This window comes from Lactuca saligna, chromosome 4, assembly GCF_052625555.1.
Source record: "Lactuca saligna cultivar CGN05327 chromosome 4, ASM5262555v1, whole genome shotgun sequence".
Taxonomy (NCBI): Eukaryota; Viridiplantae; Streptophyta; class Magnoliopsida; order Asterales; family Asteraceae; genus Lactuca; species Lactuca saligna.
Window position 1 is genome coordinate 67,267,960 of NC_136420.1, and position 13,430 is coordinate 67,281,389.

Below are 13,430 nucleotides of genomic sequence, written 5' to 3' on the forward strand. Positions count from 1 at the left end.
TGACTAAGTAGTGAGTCCTTTGGCTTCGCAGCCGGGTATAAACCCAGTATTTCAGAGGATTGGAAAGAAAATTGAGACCCAGGAGGTCTCAGTAGCCTTTGCTAAGCAGCTATGCAGCAGCATATACTTCTTCAGGCAGTTCAGTGTTCGGGCAGTTTAGTGTTTGGGCAGTATTAGTATTTGTGTTTCAGGTTGCAAGTACTCACAAAATAGCTGGTTTATTGGGGAGTGAAAAGTCACTCACAACAGGAGTATCTGGGCCTTAGCCAGGTACAAGTGATCTGTAGAGATAATTAGGTTTCTGAACCTGTTTTATAGTGAGAACCTAAAGCTATCATAGGTTGAGTAGTTAGTCGAGGGATAAACGGACTAGACTCAACGATAATGATTCAGTATGAGTGGTCTGTTAGGGATTCAGATCATCTCGAGACAGTAGACTTCAGACGGAGTAGACAAGATTTGGTTGCGAGGAATTTGTTCACCTATGGATTGTAGGGCTTTACGAGGATTGGTCATGGCTACCATGGGAAGGCTAGGGTGTGCCCTGAATGGTGACCATGATACTAGAGTGGTTGGGTGTGTAACGAAGGATAAGGAATGATTTCGAGGACGAAATCTAATTTAAGTGGGGGAGAGTTGTAACACCTATTTATTTATTAAATAAATAAGTAAATAAATGAAGGACTCGTAGCCCTAAAATAAATAATTATGTATAAAAGGATGGTCTCGAAGAGCTAATCGTCACCATTTTAGAAGTCGAGGGTTAAAAGCGTAATTTTCGGACTCAGTTTATAATTATTTATGAGGATAGTCTGTGGTAATTATTTTGAATTTAATTTAAAAGGAGATGAGGTGGAAGGGTGATTATGTCATAATTAAGATATAGGGGGCTGTTTGGTAAGTTTTGTACCTAGGTTGCAATGGATTTTAATGTTGGGGTTTAAAAGGTAAATATGGGATTTACATTGTAATGATTTCTGGATGGAGGGGTTAAACTTGGAATTATGAAAAGAAGTTATGGGGATCAGGGTATATAAACCCATCACCCCCGGTAACCCTAACCTTAGCCTCATTGTACAGCCGCCAACTTCCTATACACTCTCCTTCACCCTCATCGACGTTGCACCAACCATCTCCATCGATTCCGGTCGCCGCCGTCACCATAGAAGCCTCTCAACAGCCGAGGGCATCACCAGGCTCGATAGTTCTCGTCATCGCCTACTGCTTCGTCGAAGAAGGCCACGACAGTTACGTCGTGTATGGCCAGAAATGGCCTGTAACCGCTACCCGTTTCGGAACTTGTCTTGCTGCCACCATTCTTTTCTTTTCCCTTCCGCTCCATCCGCCGCCAAGGGCGTGCTTCTGTTGCTCCGGTCGTGGTCGCCACCCCAAAGGGCTATCGAGTTTGTGTGGGTTATTACCTATCGAGTTGGGGTGAGTTTCCTTGTATGCCTGCTTGCTGTTGGCCAGAAAAGCATGGGAACCACCATAGCAGCCGCCATGGTGGCTATCACCTTGCTACCGTTGCCTTATGCCACAAAGTGGGTAGTTGGCTTCCCTCTCCGAGTAAAGGAATGAAGAAGTGCATGTTTCAGTCGATGTGTGCGTGGGTGTATGGCAGGAATCCTCGGAAAAGGCATTACCACCACCATAGGGTGGTGGCTGCCACCATCTGCTGCCGCCGGCCACCACAAGGTGGCTGCGTGTGTGTGTGTGTATTTTTTTAGTGTGTTATTTTGATATTTAGCATTGTATATTGTAAATCACAACTTGGAATAATGAGAAAGGAATTCGAAACCACCACCGTGAGGTGGTGGCTGCCGCTACCGGCCGCCGTGTCGGGTGGTGGTGTGCTTTGATGGTGTTTTGACTCGTTTGGATGATTGGACAAGGGACCAAGAAACCCTAATGGGCCCAATGAAGCTTAATGGACTTAATGAACCCTAATGGGACCAATAATGCTTGATGGACCCAAAAGCCCAAACATGTGACTAATAGGTGTAATAAACCCTAATTGGTCTAAGGAAAACCATAATGGGCTTAATGATATTTTAGTGTGCTTAATAGGCCCAATAAATCCCTAATTGATCTAAAAGCCCAACAAATTAAACATTGGACTAGTATTGGGTTGGAAACCTTATTTAGGGTTTGGAAAACCCTAATGCCAATAAAACCTTAATTTGAGGAATTAATTGAGACACTCGGGAATTATTAATAACTTGAAATATTAAATAATGAGCATTGGCAAGATTAATCTAAGCGATATTGGACTTAATGGATTAAGTCCTTAGAGGATTAACTCTTATTGGGTTAAGTAGGAAACCTAACCCTAATTGTCATTTTATGTGAAACCCTAGCTTCATTTGGGTATATTATTGGGCCTTTATGTTGGGCATAAATGATTGAGATAATAATGGGCCATCCAAAGTCAAGTCAATGAACTAGAATAATTTAATGGGCCTGGGGTAAGGCCCATGTAAGGGGCGTGGGCCCAATTTGGAAAATTGGGCTTAGATGGGCCATAGTTTGGGCCTTAATGATTATATGGTGTTGGGCCTTAGAATGAGACCATGTTTAGGCCTAGGCCCAATTTGGAAAGTTGGGCCATGTGTTAGGCTTTGATTTCTAATTGACTTTGGGCCCATAGATTGGGCCTTGGGCTTGAATAAGCCAAGCTAGGGGTAATGTAGTAATTACCCAAAGAATGTACGTATGTTTATCTATTGGGACGTAATTATTAATTGGGTGTTATTTTGGTGTTGACAGTTCGGGAATCTGTCAGCCAGCAGCTGGGGTTGAGGCTGCGGGACTTCAGCAATGTGGGATTGTGTCTACGGGACGTCAGCAGTGTGAGGTGAGTTTCCTTCCAGTAGTAACGGGTCTATGGCACCAAGGCTGGCCCGTATAGACGAGATATTAGTATTAGAGTGTGGGCCGAGCCCGTATCTCTTAGTTGAGTTGATTATGATATATGCTAGTATGATATAGTTGTCTATACTTGTTGTCTGTGTGATACTTGTATGATATGAGTTGGCGGTTGAGTGTGGGCAAGGCTCATATCTCTACGAGAGTGGAGTGTGGGCTAGGCCCGTATCTCCCAGATAGTGAAGTGTGGGCAGAGCCCGTATCTTCACGAGTGTGGGCGTGACCCGTATCTCCCAGAAAGCGAAGTGTGGGCAGGGCCCGTATCTTCACGAGTGTGGGCGTGGCCCGTATCTCCTAGTTGAATGTTGTATGTTATATGCTTGCATGGTATGAGGTATGATGGGGGAACTCACTAAGCTTCGTGTTTACGGTTTTCAGTTTTGGTTTCAGGTACTTCATGTCTAAAGGAAAGGAGCCGGCTTGATCGTAGCGCATCACACTATGGTTTTCCGCACATGAGATATTTGGGATTACACTCTGATATTATTTTATGATAATACGTTTGATTATTTCTACTTTGGTTTTGACATGACATGATATTACGGATGTTTTATTACACTGTTGGTTTTATCATGATGTATTTAAAAATGAAATTTTTGGCCTGTATTTTTGGGATGTTACAAGTTGGTATCAGAGCCTTGGTTTGAGGGATTCGGACATACTCTCGGGTGTGTCTGAACTCAAACTAAGGATTTGGTATGAAAATTTTCAAAAGTAAAACCATTTTATAAAAAGGAGTTTGAAAGGAATCTGAAAAGAGAAAGGAACTTTGAGAAGAACAAAGTGTGTGATGCATGCAATCAGCCGAGCTCAAGTAAGTTTTCCCCAAGATACCCATACATGCTATGATATGTCATGTTACGATATGATTATGAGAATTGCATGGTAGATTAGGGTTAAGGATCTAGGAGGATGCCACTTTGACACGTGATATTTTTTTTATAATTTTTATTATTTTCTTTTTTTTGTTAGTAAATCAAATTCAATTCAAATTTTAAAAATACCAAATTATATCCTAATATCATTATTATGTTTATTTTGCTTAACAAATTAATTAATAATTAGTTACAATCCATAATATCTTGGTTTTTTTGACATTTATTATTATTATTTTTTAACTATATAAAATTTTTATATTTTTTAAAATAAATCAACTATGGTTTCGCAAGTTATAACACAGTTTAAACTATAAGAAAGCTAGTAATTTGCAAGTGGAACCCTAGCATTAGAAATCTTACATTTTCAATCCCAACCGGTGCAGATTTTAGCCTTGAGTTATTTTGCTGCCTAATTTCAAGGTAATTGTCCACTTTCAGTGATTATCAACAAGGAAGCGCTGCAAATTCTCAAGAGGGTAGCGACCATGTAATATTTATCCGTCGATTTCTTCTCCGGCGACTTTATTCACTCTCGACGATGAAAACCCTGGTTTCAAATGCTATATCAAGTCACCAGTTCATCATCTCTGATTCCAAAGTCTCATCACTTCCTCGTAGGCATCGATCCTTTACGAACTTTCCAAACACAAAACCTCTTCCGAGATATAAAATAACAACGTTATGTTCACATCCAGCCGACTACGGTGGTTGGGCCGATCTAAGCTCCATCGGCGATTCAGGTGAGTCGAATCAACTCAGCAGGTTATTGAATTCACTCGGGATCACTGAAAAAAGATACGCATTTGTATATCTATTAGGTTTCGTGTGTGCTCTAGCTGTTTCTAGGGTTAGGATATCATCTATTGTTGTTTTCCCAGCGTGTTTTCTTGTTTTTGCCGTCGGGTTTTCATTTGGGATTGTGAACGGGGGAGATTCCAGTGATGTTATGAGTTTATTCGGGAGTATGAGGAGTAATAAAAACAAGAAGAAACGAATCAAAGATGATGAATTCATGGCTTCAGCTGAAAATTTGAGGAGTCTGGTGGATCTATTAAATGGTTTCGATATAAACATTATGAATTTAAAGAATAGCATGAGAAAAGATGTTGATTCTAACAGAATAAGTAAAGGTGATTTACTTAATTATATCGAGGGAGTAGAATCAATTGAACAAGCTCTCTTGCAAGCTAAAACTATGATCGAAGGTTGTACAGATAGCATGGTGGCTGACACCATTGATGCTTCTAAAGCTACAAATCAGAAACTGAGTGATAGGAAGAAAGAGGTGGAGGGGAAAGGGTTCAATATCTCACAGTTCATTAATGGTGTTCGAGAAAAATCCTTTGGTTCAAAACCTGCTAAAGTCAAAGATAGTGTTAAGAATAGTCAACCAAACATCCTGGATCCAGTTGTTGAAGACAAGACTATGAAATCTGTAGCCAGTGATGATAAAATCACATATACTGATGATGATTTCAGGGTTAAAGAAACATACAGAAGAAAAACAATGGGTAGAATGACTTTAGTGGAGATGGAAACAACTGATAAACAAGTGTTTGAGAGAGAAGATTACATCAATAAGCATAATGATATGCGATCATCTATGAAGAACACAAATTTTCTTGATTCAGAGGAGTTTTTCCAGCAAGAACACAGGAGTTTCAAGAACATTAATGGAAATAACATCCTTTATGATAATTTGGATGAAAAAGAAGCCTACAATTCATCTCCATCTTCATCTTCAGAGATATCTAATGATATGCTTTTTAATGATTATGTAACCGAGGCAAATGCACTTGTAAAACAAGCGAGAGAATTGTTAACACACAGAGGAATTGAAGAAGATGCAGAAAGCATGTTGTATAAATCAACCGAATTGTTATGTAAAGCCATAGAAATGAAGCCCATGAGTTTATTAGCTGTTGGACAATTGGGAAACACATACCTTCTTCATGGAGAATTGAAGCTAAAAGTTAGCCGAAAATTAAGAGCTCTACTTTCACAAAGTGATTACAATAATAGAGAAGAATTTGTTGATTATCTTGTTAATGTGTGTGAAGAGTGTGAAGAACTTTTAGTCAAAGCTGGAAGGAAGTACAGGCTGGCATTATCAATTGATGGGAATGATATGAGAGCATTGTATAATTGGGGTCTTGCTCTTTCCTTTAGAGCTCAATTGATAGCAGATATCGGACCTGTAAGACTTCAAAAAATGTTTTCTTTTTCTTTTTTCAAAATAGAATAAAATAATAATACTGGTTTAATTTTTTAATGTTGTGAATTCAGGAAGCTGCTTTAGATGCTGATAAGATTTACATGGCTGCTATTGACAAATTTGATGCAATGATGTCCAAAAGCAATTCTCACACACCAGATGGTGAGATACTGTGTTTGTGCAAAAGTTGAAGCTTTTTGTATATGATATCTGTTATATTTTGTGCAAAAGACATGAATGCCCTTGAACTTGTTATGTGTATGCAGCTCTTTTTAGATGGGGTGTGGCATTACAACAAAGGTCTCACTTAAAGACAAGAAATTTCAGAGAGAAAGTTAAGTTGTTGAGTCAGGCAAAAAGGCTTTATGAAGATGCACTTCTTATGGACTCCAATAATCTTCAGGTGAAAGAAGCGCTTTCAAATTGTGTATCTGAACTCAGGTACAAGAAGTATTACTAGTTGTTATTTTGAGTGGCTTTCTTTTGCCAAATATTGTAAAAGGGTCCAATTTGGTTATTTGTTATAGAATTTAGAATAAGTTTCTACACCTAGAATGGAAAAATACGTAGCAATAATGTTAATGGTAACTTGTAATTGTTGCTCTATGAAATTGTTATATGATGATGATTGGATAAATTCGGTCACTCATGGGACCTTTCAAGTAATTTTTATTATTAATTTACATTTAATACACTTGGATTTGACAATGATTTGTAGGTTAACATGTGTATAAATTTAAGGGAGAGATATTCTTTTGCAAGTATTTTTGTTAAGGAAAAAAGAATTCACATGTAAAATAAATGAAAATACATTTACTGATCTAGGATCAAAGTGGGGATTGTTTATTTATGGAGAAATTTATGGGTTATTATTGTTTTGTTTGCATGGTTTAAAAGTTTGCTGCCATTCTTCTTGAAATAGGATTATTTAAAAAGTTGGATTTACACTAGGTGATTTTAGCAAGTTTTTTTGTTTGTATTAGTATGGATTTTAATCATCTTATTTGATAAAGTTTAGGGAAATCTCCATAAAAGTCCAAATACTTTACCTTAATTTACGAAAATGTTTCAAACTAAAATTTGTTTATAAAAGCATGAATTACCGGTAAAAAATGAAGATTTTGACCCATTTTTTTCGGTTTACCGGTTTCATTACTGACCTGGTTCCAATAAAATTTTATTATTTTACCATAATTTACGAATAAGTCTCAGACTAAAATTAAATGATGATTTGATCATTTTTTCCATGTAACATACATTTTACTGGTTTCATTGTTGACCTGAACACCTAGTCATTAAGGTACCGTATCACAAAACTAGATGGAACAGAACTGGATTGGATTGGACTAACTAGGATTGAACTGGACAGGACAAATAATTTATACAACGTTTGGTAAGACTAAACAGAACAGAACAAGTTGTCTGAAACTGTTTGGTAACAATAGAACTGGATAGAACAAGATGTAAAAATGATCATATTACCCTTTTGAAAAAATATTCATAACAACTTTATTTAAAATACATAACTTCAAAATAAACAATTTTATTAATAAAATTATTTAAAATGATAATGAACCATATCTACAAAGTTTATAAAAAAAACAAGTAAAAAACAACACATACTTAACTATTGTGAGAAGCATGTAGGGGTTGGTAGAATCAATTAACATGTATTAAAAACCCAGTGGTGGATACACAGATTCAAGGGCATTTTCGTCTAAATTTTGGTATCTAAAACATGAATTGGGTAGGAGATTTGAAATTAATCCTCTCGAGGAGTTCATCAAGTATGATTTAACCATTCAGGAGTTCATCAATTATGAATATAATCATTATTGTCTTCCAATGAGGTAAAGTTCCCAATGTATTCAGGGATTACAAATTATACCATTCCAGATACAATGAAATTAATCAAACTGATAACATGAGTAACAAGGGCAATCAGACTGATTTTGCGCTGATGCAAAGTCGTGGAAAACTTCAAGCCAATCAAAATTACTATACACAACTAGGAACAAACAGATGCATGAAAGGTTAGGAGAGAAAGAATCGAAGTCAATCAGGTAAGTAAAGAGATGAATTTAGAAAAAATCATACCTGGAATTAATACTTCAAGCCAATCAAAATCACTACACATAACTAAGTACAATCAGATGCAGGAAAGATTAGAAGAGAAAGAATCACCAATTCATCAAAGTAAATGAGGAGATGTTGATATTGGAGTTTAAAAAAGAGTTGTACCTTGGGATTAATCTCTGTGTGCGATTGATATATGCAGACGATAACATTTATTTAGAAGAACTCGATAATTTCATAAGACTGGTAGAACACGAGAAAGGTGGAGACGCAAGCTGAGACCCGTTCCAGGGTTATTTTCATCAGATTCAGAAAATAGAAATACGTGTTCTGTTGAGTTCCACCTTTTTGGGTGAGACTATTTTTTTTTACCGAATTATCCCATTGGATTTGGTCAAATTTTTTGCTGTTCTTGTTCTAGGTATGCCAAACACCCTTTTAAAAAAATTAGTTATGTTCTATTCCATTGTGTTCTCCTCACCAAACGGGGCCTAAATGAACTGATAAGATGGATATGATGAGCTTTATAATGATATGTTTACTGTAAAACATCTCAATCTCATCGGCTCATTTATGGCTATGTATCCAGGTTAGAAATGAAACCAATAAAATGCGCGTTACACAGAAAAAAAAAAATGCCAAATTATTCGAACATTTGAAATAACATGTTTTAAGTGTGAATAAATCAATAACATAAAATTTTAACAGAGTAAAGTTAATCCCCAAAAAGAAACAATTCAAAACTTGCAAAAATCCAAGTCTCCGTCACTAGAGACAAAAATCTTTTAGCCTAGCAAGTCCAAATACTACCTCCAATAAAAATCATTCAACAATTAATGCGGATGTGCATACGCTCTACAATCTTGTTAGCAGCAGTACATGACATCACTAATGTGTCATGTAAAAGGATGCTATAAACATTCAAACCATGGAACATATGTAGTTATCGCAGTTAAAAATATAATAACGATCACCGGTCATTATTTGAAATCGCAGTTCTCATAGTGGTATTTGATGAAATTACAACACCTTCTTCCCGTGTATACATTTATCTCAATTTACCTGAAATGCACATCTCTATCTTACTATTTCTAGTTTTGTATTAGTTTACTTTATTTAGTCATTTTTCATGTTGTACTAGTAATTGACTTGGTCTAAGTTAGTGGTCCAAGGTCTATGTAGTGGGTGGGTAGTTTATTTCCCTTGTATTTTCGTTTTTGATGTAAGCTTTTATGGCATCTAGCTTATAAGTTTTCCTTTTTTTTTTCAATTAAGCAATCACGTGAAGCCAAAATCTTTGTATTCTCTTCTAAAAGTTCTAGCCTTTGTCACCTTCTTGTTATCTAGCCTGCAACAAACCAATACAATGATAATAACAATGACATGAAAGAATAGGACATATGTAATGCATTTGGCATTATTAGACTAGGACTCATGTAAATAGGCCAAAATTATTGTCCACAATAAAGGATGAGGCAAATACTTGTTCTTGATCTTTCGGTTATACAAAAGACATAAAAAACCTTGTTATCTTTTTCATTAAAAAAAATTGATAACTTACAATAGATGGAAAAACATTGACATAATGTAAGTTTTGAGTTGCAAGTTTTAGGTTTTCAATTTTCATAGCCACTAGAATCTTCTTGGATTCTTCCATTTGATTCACAAAGCTCACAATATTATTCGTTTTGTGAGTGAGTTCTAAATACCCATGCACCAAAAGCTACAAATTATTACTTTTTTATGTTACATAAAATTATAGAAATTAATAAATAAAAATAAAATAAAACCAAGACTTCCCTTCCCTTCGGTTGCACGTGCAGGTAATGCAATCTTCCACCATAGTCGTTTGACTCCAACCTTCTTGTTCAGCTTAAAAACATGACTTGTCTTCCCTTCCCTTCCCTTTCCTAAGCTTTGGGGCTTCATCATCAACCATCAACCAACCAATTCATCATTCATAAATTCTATCAAGTGGAATTCTTATATAGTTTGTACGCACAAACTTCTATGTAGTCAATAAAGTTTCATGTATAAATTGAGGGAGTTTTAAGCTAAAACTTAATCTTAATTAAAAGATATTAGTGATTCCAAGGCAAAGAAGGGCGATGATGGCTAGGATCCTCATTGAAGGTAATACAGTTTTCGTTTGTACCATGAATAGCTAGCAATAGCATCCACAAGTTGTGAAAGAGAAAAAGATCTAAACTATTTCAACATCAGACACAATAGACACAACATAAATGCTTTATTGCAATATGAGGTACCCACTGGAAATGGAGAACTGTGTGAACCTACCGAAAACAAGAGAGCTTTTTACAAGAATAATGAAACCCAAAAAAGAGTGAGGTTTATTAGTTTGGGGTTTACTGCAAATTTGACGAATTTTAATAAACCCCAATAATAGTACATGTATGTGTGGGTCCACACCCATATATCCTATACTTAGAATCATCAAGGGATCTCTTGTCTCCTCAAGGGGGAATGCACACTACCATATTTTTGGCTTTTAACGGTAAGGAATAATTTTTTCAAATGAGAGATCATGGGTTCAAGTATACGGTGTTTAAGATTTAGTTAGGAGTAGGATATTTTGCTGTTAAAATAAAATTGTAAAAGCTTTTAAAGCATAGAGTACATGCATTAAAAACATATAACTTCGACAACTAAAATCGATTCTAAGTGGATAATCATATTACATAACTTCTAAAAAAAAGGGAATTATTGGTAATTTATTGATTTGCATGAAGCAAATCTTTCCTCAGCCATTAGATAGAAATCGTAGCCCACGTGAAAATAAAAAATAATGCCGATTTTTTTAAGAGTTTATATACATTGGGCTTATGGGTTCGGGCCCATGACAAAATCGCAACCCACTAAACTGAAATCAGAGTATTTTAGTGGAAAGTGAAATTTCAAATTTGACAGACCACAATTTCAAGAGTTTGCCAACTGCGGTTTTGATGGTTTTTGGGATCATTTCTTAAAAAAAAAATTACTGTGTTTTTTTTTTTTTTAAATAAATGATTTTTTTTCCGTTTGATTGGAGAATTGAAGTGTAGATATACAAACTTCTTGGTTATCTCAATAAAAAAAAAAAAAAAAAAAAAGTGAGAAAATGAACTACGCGTCGTTTGGTTTGCAAAACTGTTTTTTTTTTTTTTTTTTTTTTGAAAGTAATGAAGTTGTTTACGAAATAGTTGTTACATGTTACATGTTTGTTTGATTGAAAATGAAATAAAACTGAATATTTTTCACAATTTACTTTATTATTAAACTTTTATTTTTATTTAATGGAATATATTATTAAAAAAAATGCCACTTTTATATACTTGAATTTTTTTGTTATTGCAACTTCGTACTCTCTTCCTCACATGTATTCAACGACCCAATATCACTCCTAAATTGTGTCAAAATCTCCGTAAACGTCACAATCCCAATCAACCCATAATCCTCTCTAACAACCCAAGCGTAGCTAACACGATGAGCAATCATCTGCACAATAACAGCCATCAACGTGTTCCATGGATGACAAACAATCGCCTCCGATCGTCTCCCGGGGTTACTCCGCCCCATGCTGCCGTTCTTCCCACCACCAAATTCCTCATCAGAACTTGAAGTCGATGAAAACGAAGGATCATAATAGTTCTCGACCATATCCAACATGGCAGTCAAGTTTCTCTCCTGTAACCTCATCTTGACCAAGTGGATCAAATCCTCCGGTGGACCGCTGTAGTCGATGTACGCCATGAGGTCTCCGGCGGAGAGGGAGGCGATGGCGGCGGCGATGGTTTCGTCGCAGCAGGAGAGGGCGAAGGGGGATATTTCGCCTATAAGTGTCTTGTCTTGATTGATGATTGCTATGGAGGTTTGGTTTAAATGTGAGCGATTGATTAAGGGCAATGTAGAGATAGCAGGGTCGTCGTAGTGGACAGTTAGGGTTTCGGTGTTGATTATGTTGAGTGATTCGATTGTGCATGTGGGAATTGGGGAGAAGACACCAATGGAGTTTAAGATGAAGCGAATCACGTCTTCTCTAGTTAGCCAGCAGAATTCGTTGCCATTGTGATTTATGGTGCTCTGAAAGGACTTGTTAAGATGGTTTTTCCTTTGATTTGTTCTTGTGGTTGTTTTTTGAATTGGTATGATCAAATTTTGAGCCCCTTCGAGTATGCAATCTATTGCCTCTAACAAGCTGTAATAGGAAATAAATCAAACGGAACAGGATCAATAAGACAATAATAGTTCCATGAATCTCAGAAACCACAAGTAAATTGACTCAGATTCACTAGCGTTTAATTGATTCCGGCGTCAAATTTGGATCCACATCACATATATCATACGAATTTTATCAATTAAAATGACTCGAATCCGGAATATAGTGAATCAAATAATTTGAAAAGAACAAACCTCGAATTCGGTTCCAGATGCCTAATCTGCCCTTTCACCTTCGGAAGCAGATCCAAAACACTCGTCTGAAGAGCTTCAACAGGACGTGAAAGGTTCTCTTCTTTACAAAGATAGAGAATCACATCAACCATACAGAGCTTTCCAATACACCGACATGGAACTACGTCGTTAACAGCCACTATAGAATCAGAATGATTACAGCTCCATATACCTACATTGATATCGCCGGACCTCTTAAGTGCAAATATCGCGTCGGAGACGGTTGCGGTGGCCGGTAACGAACTAAGCGGCGGCTTTCCAACGCACAAATCTGAGACTTCTGAAGCAAGAAAGCGATGTGCCATACAAATGGATCGGAGTCTAGAGAGAAGAAGAGAGAGTTCTAGAAGCGATACGATACGGTAGGTAGGGTAAAGAAGCAAGATGCAGTTTATCGATTTCCGTCACCTGTTGGAATGAAATGAAACGTTTGGCATTTATAGGTACAGGTAGAGGGAAAATCCATCATGTTGAGAGTATTTACAATAACGGTCCTTGTAGTTTTTTATTATGTATTTTTAACCTCGTGTTTTTATACACTAGTTCTAATATGTTTCAAAGTATATAAAAGTTTTAGTATTAAAAACATCTTGGATGTTGTATACTTGGATATTTATTTGGATGGTAAAAACCAGTCTTACAAGTGAATTTAAGTAAAATTTTATAGTTAGTTGTTTTATATTTATTGTTTTCTAATTACTTGGACATTTAGTTGTTTTATATTTATTGTTTTGAATTTTTTTTAGAAAATGATTATGTTTGAAGTGTTTAGTTTTCAAACTAGTAACCATAGATTCAAAAGCAAAGCATTATAAAACTTTCTTGATATAGTATAATCAAAATTCTATAGTTTGAATATGTTTTTTTTTTTTTTTTTTTTTTTTTTT

General features: G+C 36.1%; 2 protein-coding genes across 2 annotated transcripts; one reads left to right on the forward strand and one right to left on the reverse strand.

The window, feature by feature from the left end:
• The first annotated feature begins 4,140 nt into the window (after positions 1 to 4,140).
• On the forward strand, positions 4,141 to 6,655 carry LOC145042068 (uncharacterized). The gene is made up of 3 exons (XM_078990429.1): positions 4,141 to 6,000; positions 6,090 to 6,180; positions 6,285 to 6,655. The coding sequence occupies exons 1-3, from the start codon at positions 4,342 to 4,344 to the stop codon at positions 6,476 to 6,478; spliced, it is 1,944 nt and encodes a 647-aa protein (XP_078846555.1). The 5' UTR covers positions 4,141 to 4,341; the 3' UTR covers positions 6,479 to 6,655.
• Positions 6,656 to 11,369: 4,714 nt separating this feature from the next.
• LOC145042069 (CBS domain-containing protein CBSX5-like) lies at positions 11,370 to 12,941 on the reverse strand. Its single transcript, XM_078990430.1, has 2 exons — positions 12,505 to 12,941; positions 11,370 to 12,289 (listed from the first exon to the last, which is right to left on the reverse strand). Exons 1-2 carry the CDS (start codon positions 12,846 to 12,848, stop codon positions 11,440 to 11,442), a joined length of 1,194 nt encoding a protein of 397 aa, XP_078846556.1. The 5' UTR covers positions 12,849 to 12,941; the 3' UTR covers positions 11,370 to 11,439.
• Between the last annotated feature and the right edge of the window lie 489 nt (positions 12,942 to 13,430).